The sequence below is a fragment of the Talpa europaea genome (genome assembly GCF_964194135.1).
Source record: "Talpa europaea genome assembly, chromosome: X".
Taxonomy (NCBI): domain Eukaryota; kingdom Metazoa; phylum Chordata; class Mammalia; order Eulipotyphla; family Talpidae; genus Talpa; species Talpa europaea.
Genome location: NC_140081.1, coordinates 58,747,288 through 58,773,072, shown reverse-complemented (window position 1 = coordinate 58,773,072; position 25,785 = coordinate 58,747,288). Strand labels below are relative to the sequence as shown.

Sequence of the window (25,785 nt, the reverse complement as noted above, 5' to 3'; positions counted from 1 at the left end):
AATGCTTGGGGTATGACATTAGGAAACAGTTTTGACCTAGTATTCAGATCAAAATAATGTAATGTGAAATGACATCATACACATACAGAATGTAATTATTTTAAACTTTGAAAACAGGGAAAAATTGCTATTAACTACCAATGATAGAGTTTAAATGTTTAGGTTTATTAGTTAAGATTTGTTAATTCAATCTCAAAAGACTGATGAATTTGTTAGCTGCTTTCAAAAGGTTGATTTATCATTAAATCTGACTAAGGTATCTCATTCTTTGTAATCTTACTGAAAGTAAATAGGCAATTCTAATTTCCATATAATCTCATATAAGGAGGAACAAAACTATTCCTGATTAAATAATATTTGCATAAGAATCACACTTGGAGTTTCCAATTTCAAAAATACCCTTATTTTAATGCATTTCTTTTTATTGCTTTCTCCAAGTCCTTGCAGTTAATTTGTTGAATTCCATAAACATGAAAAGAGATTTATTCACAATTACAAATATTTAGTAAGCTTACCTATAGAATTAATTTATTTATTTTAGTGATCCCTAAGTTAATTATCATCTATACTAATATAATCAAATGTTAGAGAACATAAATTATACAAAGTACTTTACATAGTTTATATACTATTACACACATTTTAGAATACATTTATTGACTTAGCCCATTTTTTGTTGCATTTAAATTAGCTTTCTCAGTTTTACATTTAATTAAATGGTGCATTAATGTGCATGCTCTAATTATAATTATTTGGGAAATGGTGCAATAAATGTTGGTTGGATGAATGAAATAACTCACATCAAAAAACATCAATATTATATTATTTATTTGTAGAATTTGCTGTTCTTAAAAAAGAAACTTGGCATCGGTGAATCTATTGCTTGCCACTCCCACTTCCTTTTTTCCCATTTCTTTCATGAAATTTTTCTTTCCTTTTACCACCTTCAACTGCTACAGGTTTAAACTCCTTTGAAGAGAGTTAGCCATGAGCTAACTCCTTTTTGTTTTCATCTTTCACTGTCCTTTTCCAGCAGTACCCACCTTGTATTCACCTCTCCTTTCTTGTGCCTCTGGTTCACTACCTTGATGATCCCTGAACAAATTCCTATAATCACTGTGGCTCTCCTATCTCATCACATCACAATTCCCCTGTCTGACTTGGAATGCTTTTCAGTCTTTCCAGTTCTTCCCACCTTTTCAACAATTTTCCAATTCAAACAGTCTTCTGCCAATAACAAGGAAAATGACAACATGGAAAATATTTAATGCATTTTCAATTATTTGTCAGAGACCAAGATATCAACATGTATAGCTATGCACACAGAACAATGTTTTGGCCAATACAAATTGCAAATACAACAGGGGTTCCTATATATAACCTAGTTGCGTAGTAGACTACATCATCTAGGTTTGTGTAAGTACACTCTATGACATTTCACAATGATGAAATTGTCAAACAATGCATTTCTCAGAACATATACCCATTGTGATGGAAACTTAGAACAGAAAACACAGGAATAAGCAGAATTAAAATCTGACCACTGAATCATATTCCTCCTTAGAATTAACTGTTAAAACTCAATTGTTTTCTTTAAGCCCCCTCATCATGATCATCAATCGGTGCCAACTGTATTCTTGGACACCGTGCTGGGAAAGAAACACCTTGACTCCTAGCTCTATAGTACTAGTCTCCTGGACTAGCCTGAGGCAGAGACAGGGGTGATGAACACAGTCATTGGAAGATCTGCAGACAAAGACTGGAAGTGGGGGCAGAAAAAGTTATCTTTTCAGGAAACCAGTTTAACTCCAAAGGGAGAAATTCCACCAAGAACAATGAAGATTCCACTTAGAAACATTATATAAAAATAACTTTTACTCTGGAAAAATGTGGGCCTTATCCCAAGACTGCCCATCAGTCTGTGGTATCTCTTTCTTAATAATCCTGCCCCTTTTGGAACTTTAAGAACTACTCATTTGCACCTATGCAAATGGTCCTTTTTCCTTTTCTCTTTCCCTAACAAATCTGCCTTTTCACTTATAATATAGCTTTATTTTTAACTCACCTACAATTGACTCCCACAGGATTCTTTTCCTTGAAGAATTTAAGAATTTTGACCCACTTCTCGGTCCCAACATTGGATGAGCCAGCCAAGAGAAATTCTACACAATGAGTTGCTCTTTCTCTTCCTTCTCTCATCTACCCAGAGGCTTAGAACAAAACCTCTTCCTTATGTGCCGGTCACAGCTCCCCAATTTATTGGCTGGCAGGGATATTGTCCCACCCTATGCAGATCCAAGTGATTAGTGGGTTTCCCCTGATGGTTCACCTGAAGGGATGTTGGCGTGCCAGTGCTCACGATGGGAAGGAGTTCACTTGATCTCTTCCTTTTCTCAGTCTTTTGCTCTTTTCCTGCCATGTAAGTCTCTCTCTTTTGCCTTGTACTTGTTGCCCATCCCCAACTATGTACTCTACATCAGGATAGACTTGTTACATTTGTCTCTCACATCTAGTTGGGAAAACAGACTATGCAGATTATATCATCAAGATACCCCCCTCTGACTCTTCTGCCCTGTCTTATGAGAAACTGCTCTTTTTGCCTTCCCTAATTTTCTATTAACCTAGAGTCCTAGAGATGCCCACATTTTTTTTTTTTAAAGAAAAACTATTATCCTAGGTGCTTTACTCTCTCCTGCCCATGAAAATCAGAGTTAGGATGAAAGGAAAGGTGATTTTAGCCTTTTCCCTCTTTGAAAACTGCTCACTGAGATATGACTTAATCAAGTTCACTATGTTACCCATAAATGGATGAGAAGGGAAATATTTCCTTGCCCAGGGGGACTCCTGAAGCTTCCCTTAGGGATTAACCAGGCCGAGGGAAACATGGGTGCCTTGGAACTAAAACCAAAAGAGATGGACGCCCATCTCCGATTGGTTATCAGGAGTAAAGGAGGTGGTCTTGGAGATAGATGTTGACCTTCTCTCTCTGGTTTGCTTCCTTCTCTCCCTTTGTACAGAGTGAAGTGTCTGATTCACCCCATCTCTGCCTAACATGGACAATACCCAATCAGTCCCTTATTGTTCTCCTTTGGGCTCTGTACTGAAGACCTGGGAGTAGTACAAGGTGAAGGACTAAACAAAAGACAGAAATTCATGTACAGCACCACCTGCCACAATATAAAATGGAGGATGGAAAATGTCCAGAGAGTGAAACCTTGATCCATTAGCTCAACTACATCTAGCTCTCTTTGAAAAATTCTTTTCCTATAGGACAAAAGGCCCACATTGTTTATGGTGACTATTGGGACAATTTTGAGCCTGTATTCTTTATCCTCTGCTATACTGCTAAGGCCTGGGCATTGGGCAAGAGACTTTCTACCTCAGAAAGACACACCACTGCGGCCAGCTGGTCTGGGGGCTGCCTTTGTTCTTAGCATGCAGCTGCCTGGACTACTGCTCCACTGTTGAGTCCATTGATAGTCTCTGCCATCTTCCATCTGTGGAGAACTGGACTCTCCACCAGGAAATATATTTCTCTTTTCCTCTTCCTCCTTGCTCACATCTGTCCTCTCCTGAAATCTTTTAACACCTTATTTTTACCCTTGAGTTCCAATTTGTGGAGCAACAACACAAGCTTTCTCTATCATACCTCTCCTGGGAACTCACACTACTGTTCTCTGTGAGAACAGCTGGCATTTCTCTTTCCCCAAACCCCATCCTAGCTAAACCATTTGGGATGGCCACCGAAGCAACATGGGTGAGCTGGTGTAGTTGAAACAACTTAGTACCCCAAGAAGGCTGTGGGATGAAGAGCTCTAGTACTTCTGGACATGCTGACCTGTAAAGTGAAGGCTTTTGCCATTTCAGAACCCTGAACTTTCCCCCTGCTGAAATCTAATGAAGACCAAGTGGTGAAAAATCTTTTACAGTTTAAATGTAAAATGGTTAGAGAAAATATTTTCATGTAAATTTTGCTGGTATTATAAGTTTGAGTTTAGAGGATTTTTGTCTTTAATATTGGCTGCTCAACCTAAAAAGGTAATTTTCTGTCTTAAGACTTTTGTTTTATATTTTATAACTCAAGGTTTGGCTTTTTTCACTTTGAGGTACTGTTCTGATCTGTTCTACTAGTAGAAAATTCTATTTTCCCCGTGTTTTCCTAGTCTTGAAAAAGGGCCACTGTCAGACTCTGTTTAAGGTAAAAATAATTAAATTACTTTGGACTTTCTAGTAAACTATAAAAATGCATATTGATTGGTTGGAAAAACTTCTAAACTGCTTATTGGACCTGTGAACCTTTTAAAGATTTTTTTTAAATCTAAGTTTCTTATTAAAAATTAATTTGTCACAAGAGAACCATGGAAAGGAAATGCAACTTTTGCCAGCTAAATTCCAAACCACAGATTTCTGATTAGTGTCAATGAAATGCACTGCAGAGATCTTACTCTAAAGCCACATGGACACATTGCTCAGTCATACTGGGTCTCATCAACATATAGGAGATATATACAGTGCTAGCTTCTCTACGATTTTTCTTGTATCAATCTGTCTAATGCTTGTTTGATTATTTGCCAGCCTGAAAGAACCCTGAGGTGGTACGGGATGATTTCCTTTGTACCCCAATCATTAAATTAAAAATTCTAGCCCTAGGAGAAACTAAAGTTGCAATTGACTTGGTTAACTGAGAGGAATCTTAATCCTGTCAGCATTGCCAAACCTTGTCAGAGAAACAGATTACTCAAAAACCTTTATGTGTCACTCTCGGTAATTAAGTACTATTTTGAAAAATGTGTATAAGGTTGTTAAGCCTGTAACAAAATTTCCTAACACGAACATTCTAAAATAGTAAACACTGTCATGGGAAGAAATGGTTACACATTTTCAGCATATATGTAAACAGAGCATTGTAATGTATGTGGGATTCCTAAAAACCTAGTATCCTGCTATAATGTTATCCGTGATTTCTGATTATTCTAAAATATGTATGTCATAAAATTGTGCAAGTATCTCTATTACTTTAAATTCATATTTTGAGTATGTTTATTTTTAAGTCTTTTGCTACATATGGAGATTACTTACTATCATTTTAATGGCCTTTTTAATATCAGTTTTAATATTTCCCTTTTATTTCCAGAAAGCTTCTCTTTGAACTGAGCTAAGATCTACAGCAATGGAATATTGCATCTTTTTATGAGCAAACTAGTACATTTGCTTTTCTCTATCTCTTACCCCAGAATATAAAAACTTATAGTAAGTATTGGTACTTCCTCCCAGCAATGTGTTTGGCTGCATAAATCTAATAAGACTCTCCTTTTTCATCTATTGTAAAATGACTGAGACTTTCACAGACCAGGGTACTTTCACAAGCCCACAGATTTGACAGAGTCTTCAAAGAAAAAGACTGATGCCTTGCTTTCAAATTTCTAGGTCTACCAGGAAGGGTATGGAACATTGCACCCCACTCCCCTACCCCCGGCAATAAAGAGACCCAGAGATCCCAGGTCATTTTGGAACTTCAAGGAGAGGAATTTACCCAGAGATACAGGTATTTGCAAGTGAGCTGAAACTGTGGCATGGTCCCTGCCCTCAGAGGCAAACACTTAAAGGCTCATTTTGAGGCTCTTTGTGGAGGTTCCAGTAAATTCAGTCTTGAAAGAATATAGTTATACTTTGTTCTCATTGTGCTTATGGAAAACAAAAAAAACAAAACAAAACAAAAACCTGGCCAAGTTTACTAAAACTAGACTTTACTCGCAAAGGGATCTTACTGTAATCATTTGGTAGAGCTGAAGAGAGGGTGGAGAAAAACTGTCTCGGAAAATTTTTGATATCAGTTTCTGGTCCTCTTCAGTCTGCAAAAAGGACTAGCACTTTTAATATCTAATTATTATACATAAATTTGCATCTAAGAGGCTACAGCATCCTACAGACATCCCTTTGCATAACTACTCTCCTGATGCTTCTGAAAACTTGAAAATACCGGCATCCTTAGGCCTGAGAAAGACCCTCTACTATCCTTCCCACTACCCACTCTGTCATAACATTGCAAAATAAAACGTTGGATTCATCATACTCAGGTAAAACCTTACCATCTAGGAGAACAGACTATGATCTCTATTTCTAACCAACTTTAAAGTTCACTAAACGTTCCCTAACCAGATATCCTGACAGTGAACTTCCTCATGATACTTTCTATTCCTGACAAAGCTGGAAACTAACACCTTTCTCTGCTGGGATCACTACTACTCACAACAACAAACCAAACCTCCTGCTGGGTTTGTGGCATATGCCCTACTCCAGCACTTTAGGTCTTCCTTGGTGGGTGTTGCCCTTGCAAAAGACAAATTGGTTTTAAAACAGCTCTCCTCTGCTTGGAGCAAATATCCCATTTGCATTCCTCTTGGTCAAACAGCACTCTAGAAATAGGTTGCCTTCCCTGAAACGCTGACTGGTTTGCTACTGCATTTGTTAGTTGACCTGGCATTCAATGATTGGGCCCAAATGACTCTGGGTATTCTAACTGGGGCCTACGCAGACACACAATAATGGAAACGAAATGCTCTGTGTATATTACTCACCACTCATCAATGTCTCACAATGAAAAAGACGTATAACTTCACCACACATATATGGTCCACTAAGGTATGACAAAGGAGCAAAGACTGTATACTGGAACAAGGAAAACCTCATTAATAAATGGTACTGGGGGGCCTCCCCTGGTGGTGCAGGCAGTTCAGTGCAGCGCTGTGAAGTTGTCCAAAGCCTCTGCAGTGTGGGTTCAATACCGGCTGGCCAGCAAGGGTCCCACACGGCATGGCAGACCTCTCCTGTCATGCCCGCTGCTCCCCTCAGCAGTGCATTTCATCAGTCTGCCTGTTCTGTTCCTCGCTCTGTCTCTGGTGAATCCTCTTACCCTCCCACAGATCTGGCCTGTACCCCGGTTCTTGTATAAATAAATAAAAATCTTTATTAAAAAAATGGTACTGGGAAAACTGAACTGCCAAATGCAAAATAATGAAACTAGACTACTATCTCATACAATACAGAAAAATCAATTCAAAATGGATAAAAGCCTTGAATTTAAGACCTGAAACCATGAATATATAGAAGAAAACATAGGAAAAACACTGCATTACATATATATATATATATATCAGAAACATCTTGAGAACTAGTCTCCAGAAGCAAGGAAAACAAAGGGCAATGTAAACAGCTGGGACTATATCAAACTGAAAAGGCTTATGTATAGAAAAAGAGATGGTAACCAAAAGGCAGAGACATGCTACTGAATGGGAGAAAGTGTTTGCAAACCATATATCTGATAAAGGACTGATATCCAAGATCTACAAAGAGTTTACGCAACTCAACAAAAACAAAGCAAACAATCCAGTCAAAAAATAGGCAGAAGAGCTAAAAAGACACTTCTCCAAAGAAGAAATGCAAATGGCCAAGAGGCACATGAAAAAATGTTTTACATCACTACATCTGGGATATGTAAATCAAAACCACAATGAGATACCATTTCACATCTGTGAGAATGGCTCATATTAAAAAAACAAAACAAAACAGGAAATAACAAATGTTGACGAGGATGTGGAGAAAAGGAACTCTCCTACACTGCTGGTGGGAGTGCAAACTAGTCCAGCCGCTATGGAAAGCTGTCTGGAGGTTCTTCAAGCTACTAAAAATGGAGCTACCATATGACCCAGCAATTCCACTCCTAGGAATCTATTCAAAGAACACGAAAACATTAATTCAAAAGGAAGCCAGTACTCTTGTTTACTGCAGCACTATTTGCAGTAGCTAAAATATGAGAACAACCCAAATGCCTCAAAACAGATGACTGGATCAAGAAGATATGGTGTATACACAATGGACTATTACTTAGCAATCAAAAAAGATAAACTCATGCCATCTGTGGCAACATGTATGGAGCTGGAAGGGATTATGCTAAGTGAAAAAAGTAAGAAGGAAAAAGATAAATATCAGATGGTTTTACTTATATACAGAATATGGAGAAATTGAAGAAAGGATTAGGAAAAGACAAAACTTGCAAGCTGACCATAGATCTGTAGCACACAGCAGGGGAGGGCGTGGGAGAGGGGTCAAAACAAGGGAGGGTAGAGCACAAGGGACTATGGTGATATATCACGGGTGCTGTGGTGGTGGGAGACCTACACCTGAGGGGAGAAGTGAAATATTGTACAAAAATGAACAACTGTGTAAGAAAATAAATAAATTTAAAAAAAAGACATACAACTTCAGTTTCAGTCATAATCTGATAAAACTCCCCTTTTCAACAACTGGTTAAGCTCTTAGGATAAAAATTGGGACTTGATCAAAAGTTGCTTATTAGCAATATATTATACTTCATCCTTGGAATAGAAGTTTCTCTCAGTTGCCTAATTTACTGGTTCTGTCACCGGAATGCTGGCTGGTTTAGGTTCCCTTGGCCAATAAAAGGAAACAAAATTTGAGTTTGAGGAGACGGAAAATAGTTTAATTTGTTGACAAATTGAGGGCGGCATCAGACTGGTGTCTGAAAGACCACTGTTCTGCTGGTTGACAAAGGGAGGGGTATTTATCCAGACTTACAAGGGAGTAGAACGGGGGAGTGGGCAAGACATCCTTCATTGCTGTATCAATTTTACCAGACTTCACTGATATTCCTTTAAACAATTCCAAATTATTATATATCAGGACATGATTTACCATTTGCTGCTTTATATTTATTTTACCTCTAGGATAGTAGAATGTGGCACCTCAACTTATACCCTTTTGATATAAGGATTATTTTGCCCTCCCTCATTTGCCTAAAAGCAGGACATGACTTTTTTTTTCTTTTCCTTTAAGCTATGTTTACTGTCAGTGCACTGTTATCAAGAAACTTGGTTAACTTATTTTATATAGTAAGCCTTTTGTTTATTATTTGTCTAGGTAAATCTTGTCAAATTTAAACAATCAAGGTCATTAAATGTTTGAGTTTTTCTGTAAGGTAAATGCTTATTTGTAGGTATTAATATGAAAAAAAAATCACATTTTGAGATATAGTCAATTTGTATTTCTTTGCCAAATAGGGCCCTACAATGGGAATTTGCTTTTCAATAGGGATTTTTTCTGGTACAAATAAAAGTTCTCAGTAACTGCTTTTATCAAATGAAGTAACAATCAGCAAACAGCTTGCTGTTTTACCTGTAATAAATACATGCTATGCAGATAAATTTGTAAAGGTGTCTTTACTCCCTTCTTGAACAGGAAGGGAAGAAGTTAAATCACTAGAGAAAACTCTAGCTAGACCCTTATCCTTCCAGAGTGGGTACCATAGGAACCTACATAACAAATTACAAATTATCCCTTGCATTAGGTCCTCCATACCTTCCTACAAGTTGCTGCCCTAGAAACTCAAAATTCTTTTCCTAACTCTTTTTTTTTATGAGCCAAAACTTAAAATTCTTAAAATTCAAATTTATTTTTGCTTTGTTTTCTTTTTCTTTTTCATTTTTATGCTCCCCATACAATTGCACGCCCCTTATTTTGACCCCAATCCCTCCTTTCTCTGCCCCTGTCATAGTATGTCTCTGGTTTATAGTTGTTATTTTGATTTTCTCTTTCTTATTATTATTCTTTTTTTCTGGTCCCTTATTTAGTTTTCCTTACTCTTACATAGAAATTTTTAAAAACATACTATTCTTTGGTTAAGATGCTATATAAGTCCAAGTTCTAACTAACCCTCTCAGTTATTTATCACGGAGTGTTCCTACATTTACATGTGATGCTTGCATTAATAAACTTATTTGTTTTTCTCTTAACTTGTGTTTTATTAACCAAATTTACAGGACCAAAGCCAATGAACCAAAGATGACTAGTGGAAAAACAGTTTGTTCTCCTCTACAAATCTCTCTACCTACACCATAAAGTTCGTAAGGGTGGGGACTGTCTTAAACTTCTTCCAGATTTTTCAATGAACACAAAATGACTCCTCATATTTGTTAGAGGATGCAGTATGGCAGCTACAGGGGCCAGTGTTTGAATGGAAGGTCTCCAACCCGCACTGGGGCTGGGTTGACTGTTGTGAGCATGGGCAGAGGTGACAGTGAGCTGAGTCCAGGCTCGCAGCTTGATGCATGTGTGGCGGTCTATGGAGATATTAGAGGAACGGTGAAGAACAACCTCTGAGGCAGTAGGTGAAACTCATAGCTAGCACAATGGAAAAACATAGACTGAACCCCATAACTTGCCAGGGATGAGAGGCAGAACAGAACCATCACATGGGCTGTAAGAAGACAGAGCACACAGGGGATGCTCTATTTTTCTCCTGGCTCCCACTTGCACTCCCACCTCCACTTCTGCTCAGCAGATGACCTCTCACCACTTACTGGCCTCTGCTCAGTGCGTGCTATCTGGGGTAGGACAGATTGCACCTGGCCACATGCAAGCCAATAAATATTCTTCTTTTCTCTCTTAGCTCTTCCTTTTCTCACTCTCTATGTAAATAAATCCTTTTATTTTTAGTTCTGTGTGTATTGCATTTTTTTTTTTTTTTGGTCTTATGTGAGCTAGTGAGTACTCACCGACTGAGTCATTCTGCTTCCCCAGGTTTGCTTGCAAGTGTTTTCTAGGTGCTCTGTTATGGAGCATACTTATCTCACTGAAACTATAGAAGGCAAATGCTATTAACTTATATTACAGATGAGGAAGCAGAGGCGTGGGAGATGAACGAACAGAAGAACAAGGTCATAACCCTAGTAACTGAAAGAGCTTTGATGATATTTGAAGAGGTAATTAGTCAAATTTTGCCAAATGAAAATATACACTACAGAAACAACCAGAATAGGTCCTTTATTTCTTTCTGCTATAGGCATATATTGGGGGAAATAGTAAAAGGTTAATAAATACTCAGGGTGGATGGAGAAGGGAGAAGGTTGTGGTGTGATGTAGAGCAAGATTATGTTCCTGGGGGGAAAACAGTACAGATTTCATCTTAGGACCTCCCTGGTGGCCTAGAGGTTAAATCTTAGCACTATCACCACTACAGCAGGTATGAAATAAAACTATCTTTTATTAACCCATACTTTCAAGAGATTTACAACACAATTTTTTCTTCTTCTAGTATATTTTAGGTTTTGGAAGATACAGTTACTTTTCATAAATGATGTTATTTTACATAGAACAGCATTTGCTATTAAAAATTAATATTTTGGTCTGTTTTAATTCTAGTATAAGTCTCTCTTTCGCTCCATATATATATATATATATTGCTCTATATATATACATACATATATATATATATATATATATATATATAGAGAGAGAGAGAGAGAGAGAGAGAGAGAGGGTCTAAATACTTTCAGTGCCTCCAGTTTATACTTTACCCTGGTGATCTCATTGAAACATGACATGATTTAAATTGTATAATTAATTAAGATTAGGTCATGCTAACCCAGTATGACTGAAGTCCTTATAAAAAGAACACCATGTAAAGAGACAGACATGCACACAGGTAGAAGGCCATGTGAAGACTGACATTATGCTGGCACAGGCCATAACTGCCAGAAGTATGGGGAGACACTTAGAACAGATCCTTCCTTATGTTCTTCAGAAATAACATATCCCTGACTATACCTTGATTTGTGGTCTCCAGAACTATGAGACAATAAATGTCTTTTGTTCTAAGTTTTCTAGAATGTGGTACTTGGTTACAGTAGCACTAGTCTTAACATAGCTTAACTTTATCAAATAAAAACCAGTGACTTGGAGTCTGTATAGTCCGTACTGCTCCACAAGTTCCATATGCATATATACCATGGTCACTTAGACATTTCCTAACTTTACAAGGCATCTGGAAAAAAAAAAAAAAAAAACAAACCCACCCACATTCAAAATGACACTCATCACAGAGTGACAAAATGTGCTTCTATCCTGATTTTTATTATCTCTATGACAGATGAAACCTTAATGCTGCCCACTTTTTTTTTTTAAAGATTTATTTATTCATTTAAGAACTGGAGTACAGGCCTGAGGCATGGGGAGTGAGAGGATTCACCAGAGACAGAGTGGGGAACAGAGCAGGCAGACTAACTGAAATATACTGCTGAGGGGAGCAGCAGGCAAAACAGGAGAGGTCTGCTGTGCCATGTGGGTTTCCCCCTGGCTGGGGATTGAACTCTTGCTGCAGTGGCTGAGGACAGATTCATAGGTTGCGTCTTAACCCCTTATGCTACCAGGGAGGCCCAATGCTGCCCACTCTTGAATGCCATATATAATCAATCATCAGGATCAGTCAGTTCTACCTTAAATAGCCCTATAATGATAGTTAATATTCTAGCAATTTGGCTGGGCTATGGTGCCCAGTTATTTGTTGACACATTATTCTAGATGTTTCTGTGAACGTGTCTTTGAATGACATGAACATTCAAATTAGTAGATTTTGAGTAAAACAGATTGCCCTTCATAATGTGGATGGGTGTTCTCTAATCAGCTGAAGGACAGAATAGGTCAAAATAATGACTTCCTTTGAGCAAGAGGGAATTCTGTCAGCAGATGATCTTAGATAAACTGCAACACTGATTTTTCCAAGTCTCTAGTCTACTATCAGAATTTGGACATGTACATACTTTGCAGAATTTGGAATTGCCAGACTCCGTAATCATATAAAATTATTCAAACCAATTCTTTAAGATAAATGGAACTTTAATATACCTTTTTCTGGTGACTTCTTTAACCTCATTACTACTGCATTAATTCAGCCCACTGTCATCACTTGTCAGGTCTATGATAAATTCATAATCTCTATTATCTCACACATTCTCTTTCCAAACCATTCTTTATGTTTTGTCAAATTGATCTTTCTAAGACACCTAACTGAACACACCACATTCCAGTTCAATAATACTGATGGGCATCCCATGGCTTTCAGGGTAAAATCTTTAGTATTGACAAGAGAATGCATAACCAGTCCTCTACTTCTACCAATTTCTTTCCTCACTACTTGCCCATAAGGTAGCTAACTTTCTGTGCTAGTCACCTGACTTCATTACCTTTTAAGCAATAATTTCCAACAAATACCCATTTCCATGCTGTGCTCTAGTACTCTTTCTGAGAGATCTTCAGTCAGGTCCAGTACTTTTAACCCTAATTATTAAGGTTGCTTGCTAAATTATGTCAATAATACTCTATTTTACTTTGGCTGTTTATTTTCTTTTAAAATCTTATTTCTATTTTGCATAGAAAAGATAAACTATAGTTAATATAGAAATATTTATAATTTTCAAGGTCTGAGGAATAAACTTAATATTGTAGATATCATTTCAAAAGATTAGCCATTAAAAGATATTACTACAGAATTATTGATAATGATTACCAAATAATATTAATTCTGACCACAGACTACCTAGGTTCAGATATTGTTTCCACCTCTTACTATCTACGTGACTTTAGGCAAATTGCTTTCCTTTTCTGTTCCTCAGTTCTTTATCTTGCAATGAGGTGGTACACTTTCCCAATGTGATTTATGAGGATTAAAAATGCTCATATATGTAACCTTCTTAGAAAAGTTCTATATGTAAATTGCTTATATATGTTGGTCATTGTTGATATTATTTTACAATGGGATGTCTAAATGCCGAGATTCTATAGCTAGACTACAGGGTTCTAATTTGGAGTCAATACTTTCTATTTATGTGAACTTGGGCAAGTTCCTTAATTTCTATGAGCTTCAGTTTCTGCATGATTAAATTGAGATAATAATAGTACCTACCTCATAGAGATGTTATGAGTATTCAATGACTTAAAACAAAAATTTTAGAATAGTGTTTGGCACATAATCAATATTATACAGGTGGTCCATATTAATCATACTATATTGTATTTATTTTCAGAATTTGTTTCATTTTGTTTTTAAATTCTCTACCCCTAGTGGTAAAGGTTGTCCTTTTTTATTCTTAAAATTTCAGAGTGTAGCTACCTGGTGCCAACCATTTTCTTTATTTACCCTCCCTTCTTTCTTTTTTTATTTTCTTTTTGAATTATACTTTTTTTGGTTTTGACTTATTTTATTTTATTCTTTTCTTTTTTAAAAAAAATATATATATATATATTTTACATCATTCTTCCTTTTTGTACAATGTATGCTTTCTCCTCTCAGACGTAGTCCCTGTAAAATTCCCACCACCAATTCACCCGTGCACAATCACCATAGTCCCTTGTGCTCTTCCCTCCCCTGTTTTGATCCCTCTCCCTTCCCTTCCCCATCCCCTTTCCTTTAAAAAGAAAACTAAACTGAAATTAAAAAAGGACCTAATATACAGTAATTCCTGCAACCAAGGAAATGACTAACTTTATATTATGTGGACATATCAACACTTTGTTTTGAGGCTCAGAGCTGCACAAGATGACCCTCTTTATTTTCACTCATAATAGTGCTGTCAATGTCCATTATGACTCGAAGAGTTCAAACCCACAAGGAATAATGTTAATTGTTACTACAATGTCAACAGTGTAAAAAAATTAAACTTGAGCTCATCTACCCATGTCAGTTTTTCTCTTTTTAATTCATCCTCTTCTTCCCTCATCATTGCCTAATCCAGAACATAGTAAAATTTGTTAAAACGAATGAAGAGAAAATGACTGTTCAACAATATATTATTTTGCATTGGTTGTCAAAACTGCTTATTAATGTTAGGATGACAAGATTTGCAGACAATGTTATTGAAGGAAATGGACACAAGTAACTAATAATAATGTGAATTATCTACCCAAAACACAATTATTTACCTTATAGTCCAAAATTAACTGAATGCAAATAATTTGCACTTCATATATCTTTTTAAAAAGTGGAAATACTTCATACCTTTGTTTATATCAATGAGTTGTTTCTTTTTCTTTTGCCGTTCCAACTTTTCTTGTTCAGCTTTCTCTTTAGCAATCTTTGCCCTCCTGGACTTCTCTTCCAATTCTTTTCTCTTGAAGTTTTCCTTCACTGCTTCCTGTATGTATAAAGTATAAAAATATCCTTTTAGCTTCTTTATTAGTGAAACTGCACAATAATAAAATTATATATATATATATATATATATAGTAGGAAATTATTACAGCAGTTTCAAGGTATATACAAACTTTGAGATAAACACTCTTAAGATATGTCTTCTTCTTGGAAAAAAATGGAAATGACTCGGGTTCCAACTATCATTACCTGGGGTGCCAGGAAAATAGGGACATCAATGATTTAACAATAAACATACATTCCATTGTTGAAATATGAAATAGATTTGATATACATGAAAAGCTTTAACATGGAAATATATCTTAACAAGTTTTTAGCCACTTCACTGTACATTTTCCCTGATCTGCAAAATGGAGATTTAAAATAAAACCTAGCTCATAGGATTTTTGTGAGGAAAAAATGAACTACACATATATTTGGTTTAAAACATATAGTCTATGAAGATGATGGTATGGATGTGGTGATGCTAATAATTACATCTAAAACTGTAGGTTATGAAATAATCAGCCATATTATCACAGGAAAGTTTACGTGCAAGTTAATTGCTTTTTAGATGTCAAGATCTTTAGAAATGCTGTAACATATTTAGTTATTATCTTTTATTTCGAATAGATTATTTGTGGAACTCAGGTGAATCAGTACCTTCCCATAGATGATATTGTAAAAAGGAAGTAAACTCATCAGTTTCTTTTGAGTTCTGAGATATCACTAATAAAGAGATATATGAACTGTAAGTTCTTTTATTAAGTTCTTTTCCTATTATGATTAATTAGATATCCTTCGTACATGTGCCAACTATTTCACAAGAACTATTTTGTTCCAAAAACCCAAAAGAACTCAATAACAAGAATGCATCTATATTATCAAGCTAGAAAAAAAAAGATCCAATTTTATGCTGTCATCAGAGACACACTTCAGATTCTACATCCAGCCTTTCTTCTCAGCCCATCAATCTTACTAAAATAGCAACTTGAAATTCACCACCATATTTGGAAGCAACAACTTCCCACAGTTTTCTCCACTAATTCTCATTGTTATATAAAATCTAATCTTTATAATCATCCCTATTCCATGTCACTCTTAGTAAGTCAGCTTTCTTCATCAAATTCTAACTATTATATATGATATGTTGTCACATGTATTGGTATCGTAGTGATCCTGACTGATCTAGATGTTGTATATATTGGCATTGTAATGACCCAGATTGACAGAAAGGTAGGGGAGATAAACTCATAGCATTTATCAATTAACAAGTAAACACATATTTATGAAGATACTGATAAAGAGACATGCCAAAGGCAAGGATAAATAAAAACCTGGCTGTGCCTAGAGGCCCCACTTAAATTAAAATTAACAAGTGGTCCTGATATATGTCTCTGAAAAGTGGTAGAAATACAGACACCAAATTTAAGCCAATCTGAGATGCTGATGGACTCCAAGTCCATGGTCCATGGACTGCATGTACAGGTTTTGGCAAGAGTCACAGGGGACTCTTAATCTGAGAAGTGGCCCTTTCATCTCTGTATCCTGACCACTGCCAGGAATTCTCTGGACCAGGCCCTACCACTTTGCAGTGCCAGTTTCCTAGTCTTGCCAAGAGGTTTGGAACCTTCATACTTTTTCTGCCAATTTTATTGTATGCTGACATTCTTGTAATATGAGTCTCTACCAATAAATTCATATTGTGTTTATATGCAAAACAAACAAACAAAACAAGAACACATCTAAAAGGCTTTGCCTGGGGTGTCTATATTGAAACATTTTCTTTCATGTTAAAAGTCACAATAGTTTCTCCAAGTCCTAAAACCTCTTTCAAAAATATTTCCTAAAGAATCAATATTGTCAAAATGGCCATTTTACCTAAAACAATGTACGGATTTGATGTAAATCTATATTAAGATCCCAACAGCATTCTTTACAGAAATAGAAACAAAAAACAATCCTAAAATTTGTATGGATCTACAAAAGAACTTGAATGGCCAAAACAATCCTGAGAAGAAAGAACAAAAACAGAAGTATCATGCTCCCTGATTTCAAACTATAGTTTGAATCAAAACAGTAAAGGGTTAAAATAAAATTGGCACACAGATCAACGTAATAAAACAAAGAGCCAAGAAATAAAACCACACACATAAGATCAACTAATTTATGACAAAGGAGGCTAGAACATACAAGAGAAAAATCTCTTCAATAAATGATGCTGGGAAAACTGGAGAGCCACATGCAAACGAATGAAACTTGATTACTATCTTATACCATACACTAAAATTAATTCAAAATCGATTAGAGACTTAAATATAAAACCTAAAATCATAAAATACATAGGGGAAACTTAGTTAATAAGTTCTTTGACATCAGCCTTAGTAATGTCTTGGTGGTTTCAACTCCAACAGCAAGATAATCAAGAGAGAATTTTAAAAAATGGAACTATATCAAACTAAAAGCATCTGCAGAGCAAAAGAAATCGCTGCTAAAATGAAAAGACAGCCTACTGAATGGGAGAAGATATTTACAAATGATATTTACAAATCACATATCAGACAAGGGGTTAATATCCAATATATATAAACAACTTGTATAACTTAGTAACAACAAAAATACAACCTGATTAAAAGAAAATGTGCAGAGAAGAAACAAATTAGCCTTCTGCCAATGAAGACATTCAGATGGCCAACACACACACACACACATAAATAGAAGGTCTATATAACTTACCATGAGAGAAATTCAAATCAAAACCACAATGAGATTTCACCTCACAGAGGTTTGAATGGCTATTATCAAAAAGGCAAGAAACACTTATTGGAGAGGATGTGGAGAAAAAAGGAACTCTTCTGCACTGTTGGTGAGAATGTAAATTGGTTCACACACTGGAAAATGGTATGAAGGTTTCTCAAACAACTAAAAAGAAAACTACTATGTGAACCATTTATCCCATTTCTAAGTATTCACCTGAAGAATATGAAAACACTAATTACATAAGATAAATGTAGCTCTGCATTGTTCATTGCAGCACTATTTATAATAGCCAAGTTATGGAAACAACCCAAGTGACCAACAACGGACCAGTGGATAAAGATGTGGTATATATACAAAATGGAATGCTACTCTGTCATTGAAAATTACAATTCAGGGGCAAGGCGAAAAGGTAACATATATTCAGGTTCTGACAGTAACCAGCTATATATATCTTTGGTAAGTAATATGAGAGGAAAGAAATAGTAGACAAAGGTGTTTAATGCTGTGTATACTTTATTACTGGTCAAATCTCTGATCTGCTAGATAGCTACTAACATCTGAGTAGACTCTTCTTTAATCATGTTATCAATCAAAAGGGCAATTTAGTCACTGAGTGCTGTCATTTGTTTAGATAGGAAAAAAAAGAAAAAAACCTGGTAACTTGTATTTGCTATTTCTTCCTTGTCTGATAAGAACTACTTTATAGTAGAATGTTTTTTTATGTCCAGATGCTTTAGTACATCATTTCTAATAGTTATTAAAAATCTTAAAATTAAGTATTATTTATTCTCATTTCATATATGATGAATTTTAGGTTCAGTTAGGTTAACTCAGATACAAAGACTACACAGCTTCTGAAGCATCAGAGTCATGTATGCTCACATAAACTACCATGATGCCTTTCAAGTAGAGTTGTCAGATAAAATTAAGATGCTCAGCTAGGAATAAAATTAAAGAATTTGAATGTGACATAACCTTGAAATAAATATATCCTAGACAAAGCTTGAGAATATTTGGGATATACTTATACTAAAAAAAAAATCATGTAATATTTGCAACATATACATACTGAACAAAATTCATGGTTTATGTGAAATTTAAATTTAACTGGACAGCCAGTATTTTTATTTGATAAATCTGGCAATTCTTTTCCCAAGATTCTGTTGACTTCTTATACACTAAGATCATCTAATGATGATAGCACAATTACCAAAAAGCTAAATTTAAGCTAGATTTTGAGAACAGAAATGTTTATATAGATTACTGATAGGCATTATGTAGTTCATGGCCTTGAATTATGCTATTCTGAGGAATTCTCCATATATTTCTTTCCTTTTATTTCTTGAACATATAGTAAAACTAAAAAAAAATACATAAAAATCAAAACTGAAATTATTTGGAGTAGAAGAAAATCAGTCAATAATATCAAAGAATAGCCAATGGGGAGTGTTGGCATATGTGAATAGGTTAAATTTCTACATTAAAAGGAGGCTGGTAACTGACTCTACTAAAATATCATGAACACACATCTAGTAAATGATGAACTAGGCAAAGTAATAGGTCAACTAGCTTAAATTACAAGGAATAGATTTAACTATTGTTTCAGGTTTAGATTTAACTATAAAATAATCACGCAACTTGCAATGGCATGTGTAATCTAAGAGATCAAAAAAGAAGAGGAAAATAATTTCTCTGGTTTGGTACTAATGAAAATGAACAAAGTATCTAGCAAGACATATATTTTTAAGCAAAACATCTTGTGGTCCACTGATGTCACCAGTTCTGTCTTCACGAAGAGGCTTCATGCTGAAAAGAAGAACCTATTCTTCTTGGTGTTTTTACTCTTTGGCTCTGGGGTCAGAAATTAAGGATGGGAAATTTGTGCCTGTTTAATTCTCCCTCAAGAAAAAAAAAACTTTAATAGAAAAATGAAAAACTTAACTATAGTTTCATATCAACAGCCTTTAGTTCCACTGAAGTGAAAGATAAGAAATTTGAAGACATCATTTAAGTCTCCTAAAAACGTGAAAGCTGCTGGGAAAAACATCTTTTGGGGAATGGGACATATTCTTATCACCCTAATTGCTATAGAAGAAATCCCAAATAGTTAAAAGACTAAAAGCAACTAGCACAAACTTAAGGTCAAGTTTAAAAAAAAAAAAAGAAAAAAAACCCTGAAATAACTGATTGTGATTAACAACACTTTATACTTGACAAGCCTGACTAAACATTTAAAAACACTAATTCATTAGTACTTAAACATCATTCTCAAATAAGCACAAATCATTATTTCCTAGGGTTGCGAATACCAACTGATTAGATTCTGTCAATGTACAGAACTATGTACATTGTTAAATGGATGTTCTGTTAAAAGGGTGCTCATTGAAAAAGTGTTTTGGTAGTAACCTCATACAAGATAAGAAAGATTTACTGAAAGTAAGTCTTATATTACTGGCATATCTATTTTTTAAGTCAGTAAAAAGCCCAAAAGGAGTAAAATATAACAGAAAGTGTCTCTAGGATTTACTATGAAATATATTCACTAACCTAATTTTAAATCTCTCACTGAAATCTCTACTGCCATGCTGAAAAATATGAATAAATTAAAAATCATATTTCCCTTGCTGTGCATAATTAACAAATGAGACCTATGGACTAAAAATGTCATATGCAAAAAAGTTCATGTAAATGCTAAGACCTCTCATTTATTCCAATTAAGCTTTAAGGAATGGATGAAACTGGTTCAGAAAATTTCAAGTTGCTCATCTGCCAGCCTCATTCATGTTAGGTCTACATGAAACAAGCATCTTCCAATCTTGCTGTGGTATCTGAAAACAAAAACCACCACAACCATGAATTCCTGACTTCTGCTGTCTGCAATGACTTACTGTGCAATGCTGACTGGAGAAGCACTTTAAAAACTCTTGATATTTAACTGAAAGACAAAGATAATATATGTGGATGGACAAGTGGAGCGTTTAGGAAAAATGAATGTTGTGTCAGACAAAATCTGGTTTCCAATCCAATCTACCATCACTTATAAAAGTTGTGTGACCTTAAACAAGTTCAATAATCTCTTTGAGCATTAGTTTCCCCATCTATAGAATAGAAATACAGTTACATGACATTTTGGTCCAAGACAGACTGTATGTATAATGATGGTCCCCAAATCCATAGCACCTAGTGAGACACAGCACTTTACACTAGTGGGAGGCTCATAAATCTACCACAGAATCATTTTCCCTTGATCATGACTTAATCCCATATTTTGTTCACTATGACCCCAAAGCATAAAAATCTACTTGCCAATGTTGCATTCTCACAATAAGAAATTCACCTGACAATGCATTTCTCAGAAACTATGGCCATGGATAAGCAAAGCATGACTGTATTTCTACTCAAATAACATGGTTGTTAAATAGATTAAGAGAAATAATGTTTATATAAAACAACAAAGACAATGCATGCTACGGAAGAAATGTTCAGTATATGGTGGCATTGATTGTTATGGGTAAGAGAAATACATGAATGTTTAAACAGCAAGAATTTGGTCATTCAGACACACATGAACACATGTTTTCAATATTTTTTTCTGCAAAACTCTCTCTTTTGGGAGTCATGAGACTGTGACTCCCAAATAAAAATATCAGTAAAATATGCAACCCCCAATCCCAATAAAAATATCAATGGCATTCTTCAAAGAGCTGGAATAAACACTACTAAAATCCATATGGAATCACAAAAGACCCCAAATAGCCAAAGCAATCCTGACACAAAAGAAAAAGAATGGAGGAATCACCCTCTAGACTTTATATTATAGAACCATAATAAAACAGCCTGGAACAGGTACTGGAACAAAAGCACACAGACCAATGGAATAGAACTAAGAGCCCAGAAATAAATCCACATATATGGACAGTTAATCTCTAACAAAGGAGTTAAAAGAAAATACACTGGAGCAAGGAAAACCTCTTCAATAAATGGTGTTGGGAAAACTGGATAGCCACATGCAAAACAATAAAACCAGACCTCAATTATATAACAGACAAAAAATCAACTAAAAATGGAAAAAAAGACTTGGCTGTAAGACCTAAAATCATTAAATACACAGAAAACATAGGTGTATATGATTTTTAACTATACCACATTGTTGGCAACTAAGGCAATTAAAAAAAAGAACATAAATATATAACTTGTTACACATAAAAAAAGAAAAATCTAGAAATTTATTTTTTTTCTTTTTTTGTGTTTTGGATCATGCTGGGTGGGAACTCTTGTGAATGTATTTGTGTAGTGGTAAGATGGGCACAGTTCAGGATCTCTCTATGACCGGAACACAAGGGTGAAGGAGGAGTCCTGAAGCCCTTGGTGGCTTTTTCCGGGTTATATTGAGTTTACACAGCAAGCAAGGGTGCCGGGAGCTCAGGAAGCTGGCAGGCCTCCTAGCCCCCAGCGAATGTTCACTCTTTCTGGGCTCTCTGGCATTCTCTTCCCTTCTCTCTCTTTTACACTGCTGGCGTCCCAGTGATGGTGACCTTATAAGCCCGGTCTTAGCCCAGGTGCACCCACCTACGTATGCCCACACCCTACTCCAGGTGCCCTCCATCATGCATGCGTTCAGGACCACAGGGTTCCATCATCAATCCTAATGGCAGGAGGGCAGAAAAGCCTGACAATCATTTACCCTACAACTTGGTTAAAGAATTGTCATTCATTACAGTACTAGAAGTTGTATGAGAGTAGATTAACATAACCATAAGAAAATATATATTGGATATGTCCCAAGGAACAAACTGGTAACTCTGGCGCCAAAGGCATACTGTGATCACACTGCAGAATGTCTTCATTTATCAAGGATGTTAGAAGGATTCAAAAATGATGTATCAAATAGTCAAGTAATTTGGAAATATGAAGAAACCTAGTATGTATTACACTGAAAATCCTTTTCTATATTAAACATGAATCAAAAAGATATTTTTAACGAAAACTCAGTGAAACAGGTGAAAATTTATTTTTTTTAAACTCTCAGCACCCGATTCTCTTTTAGCTTTAATTAAAACTATGCCTTTAGTGTTTTTTGGCTTTGTTTTGTATTTACCTTCTGTTTTAGGCTACCAACTACAGAGTTTTAATTTGTTTCTTTTAATCACCACTTTAGAAAACATAAAACTCAGAAAATTTAAAGAACTATAACATGGATACAGTAAATTTCTATCTTTTTTAGATAAGTATGATGTTTCCAAGGCTTCATTTTTATGTGTTTTGTTGATAAGAGTTCTAAAAATTCCTGACCTGCAATTTTATACCTAGAGTGAAAACAGCATGAAGGAGGCCTGAAATCAAGACCCATAATCTAAATATTCTGTCGAACAGCATATTTTCGTGAAAACAGAATGTCCTTTAGGAACTGAAAGATCTGTATAATCCCCAGCCCTTGGTGGGTTTTGAAGCCTTTTATTGGGATTTACCAGGTACACAGCAGGTAGGGGTGCCAGGGGTCCCAGAGGCTGGCAGGTATCCAAGCCCCCAGTAAGTCTCTCTTTCTGGGCTCTCCGGCCATCTCTCGTGGTCTCTGCTTCTGTTTCACTTTTTTTTTTGCTTTTAATTCTGGTGTTCTTGTTGGCTATTTTTGCGTCCCCATGACGCCACCCTTATAAGGCCAGTCTCTCAGCCCAGGTGTAACCACCTACATATGCCCACACCCCACTCCAGGTGCCCGCCATCAGGCATGCATTCAGGATCGCAGGGATCCATCATCAATCCTAATGGCCGGAAGGCAGAAAAGCCTGATACCTTTTATTTACCATACATACCTGTACTTCATAGTGTTGGCTTATGACTGAATGATAAATTGTATATAAAGCCTTTAAGCAGTGTCTGGCACATAGGAATTGGGTAGTATTATTATGCTATTCCACAGTTAGGCAACATATTTCAGTTCTATGCTGTAGGGTCAGGAATTGGACACAGGGCAGGTTTTCCGATCCAGCAGACCGGGTAAAGGAGGAGTGAGAGTCCTCAGTGGCTTTTGCAGGTCTTTTATTTAGATTTACCAGGCATATCACAGGCAAAGGGGCTGGGGGACTGGGAGGCCGGCAGTCCTCCCAGCCCCAGCAAATCTTCACTCTATCTGGGCTCTCTGGCGTTCTCTCTGCTTTTCTACTCTCAGCTTCTCTGTTTCTTTTTTGACTTCTGTTTCAGCTTCTGCTGGCATCCCTGCAACGCCACCCTTAAAAGCCCAGTCTCAACCCAGGTGAATCCCATCTACCTATGCACACACCCAACTCCAGGTGCCCACCATCAGGCATGCATTCAGGACCGCAAGGATCCATCATCTATCCTGATGGCGGGAGGGCAGAAAAGCCTGATACTTTTTACCCTACATTAGCCTTTTTTTTAAGATTTATTTTTAATTTATACAATAGCTGGGGTACAGGCTAGAGACGCAGGAGGGTGAGAGGATTCACCAGAGACAGAGTGGGGAACAGAACAGGCAGACGGACTGAAAGCACTGCTGAGGGGAGCAGCGGGCAAGGCAGGAGAGGTCTGCAGTTCTATATGGGAATCTCCCTGGCCGGCCGAGAATCGAACCTGCGCTGCAGAGGCTGCGGACAGCTTCACTAGCGCTGTGCTCAACCTGCTGTGCCACGGGGGAGGCCCACCACATTAGACTAATTTAAGAAACAAAATGGTCATAGACTATTTTGCTATTGCACTAATAATGACTTTCATGCATCATCTTAATTAAGATTCACCACACCTTTTGGGACTGTGGAGTAAACTATGGGATAAAGTTTCCTGCGGAAGGAAGTGGACTTTTTGTTGTTGTTCCTGTTACTGATTTTTTAAATTTTTTTTATATTTTTTGTGTAGAAGAATTGCAGTGTAGGCCAGGGGCGCAGGGGGTGAGAGAATTCACCAGAGAGAGTGGGGAGCAGAACAGGCAAATTTACTGGAATACACTGCTCAGGGGAGCAGCGGGCAAGACAGGAGAGGTCTGTTGTGCCATGTGGGTCACCTCCCTGGCTGAGGAGCCAACTCAGGCCATAGTGGTGTTAGCACTGAGACTTAACCCCAGGCTGCCAGGGAGGCCCTGTTATTGTTTTTAATATCTGGTGTCAGTTCTGTCTTCTGCCCGAAAAAATGAAGCATACATTATAAGAAAAGGCCATCTAATTTGAAAAATTATAAGCCTGCTTTTCTTTCTTTTGTGAGTATTTATCTTAAAATGGGTAAGTCACTTGATCTATCTCAAGATTTATGGAGGGGTGCAGAGAATTAGGCTACACTCAAGTCCTCTACCCCAGGCCTTGTTAAGTTTTCTTATATATTTTCTTATATCTTTACCCATAGGGGTAAAGATGTCTGCTGGAAAATCACCTAGTAAAGACTTTCAAATAGATGATAAGGTGCATGGTCTAATCCTTTTTGTTTATTGTTGTGGTTCTCATTTAATTTCAGGTGTAACAGGAAACAAAATAGGTAGAAAGAGAAAGGATGTTCAGGCCAGTTCATATCAGTGAACTAGGGTTCAATGCACTTTCCTTGTCCCAAAGATATTCTGAGCATGACATTGAACAGGAAAGGCAGTTCTATATATGGTGCCTTTTATAACTTCACAAAAATAATTTTTTTAAAAAAATTATCCTCTCTTTTATTCTACTCTGCTTCATATAGATAGATTCCTAACACATTCTTTGCTTGAATTGTTTTGGCTGCTAGTGACACTTTTAAAAGTTGACTCACTTGCCTGAAACCAAAGACAAAGGTTGTTAGGAAACAGCGATCCAAATGTTAGCTCTAGCTGATGTATAACTTGGGTGAAGGTTCTTATTTGTTAGTATAAATGGGTGGAAATCCAAAAGAATACCAAAGGTAATAACAAATCAGGACCCATATATATATACTCTTTCAGATCTTTTTTGTCCCCATTTTAGAATGATCACGTCAAATTACAAATGGAGAAATAAGATGTTAGCCAAGATGAGTTTTTCTGCATTTGAACAAAGAATTGAACAACTGGCTGATTAGAGAAAAGACCCTTA

The 25,785-nt window shown here is 36.3% G+C and overlaps 1 protein-coding gene across 2 annotated transcripts in view; it reads right to left on the bottom strand.

The window, feature by feature from the left end:
* Positions 1 to 25,785, bottom strand: part of DIAPH2 (diaphanous related formin 2) — a gene marked incomplete at both ends in the record, with an annotated part of 881,049 nt that overhangs the window by 189,693 nt on the left and 665,571 nt on the right. For both annotated transcript variants that reach the window (XM_084259207.1, XM_084259208.1), the window contains one exon: positions 14,849 to 14,984. In XM_084259207.1, the coding sequence (XP_084115333.1) occupies positions 14,849 to 14,984 (136 nt within the window). The remainder of the gene's footprint in view (positions 1 to 14,848; positions 14,985 to 25,785) is intronic.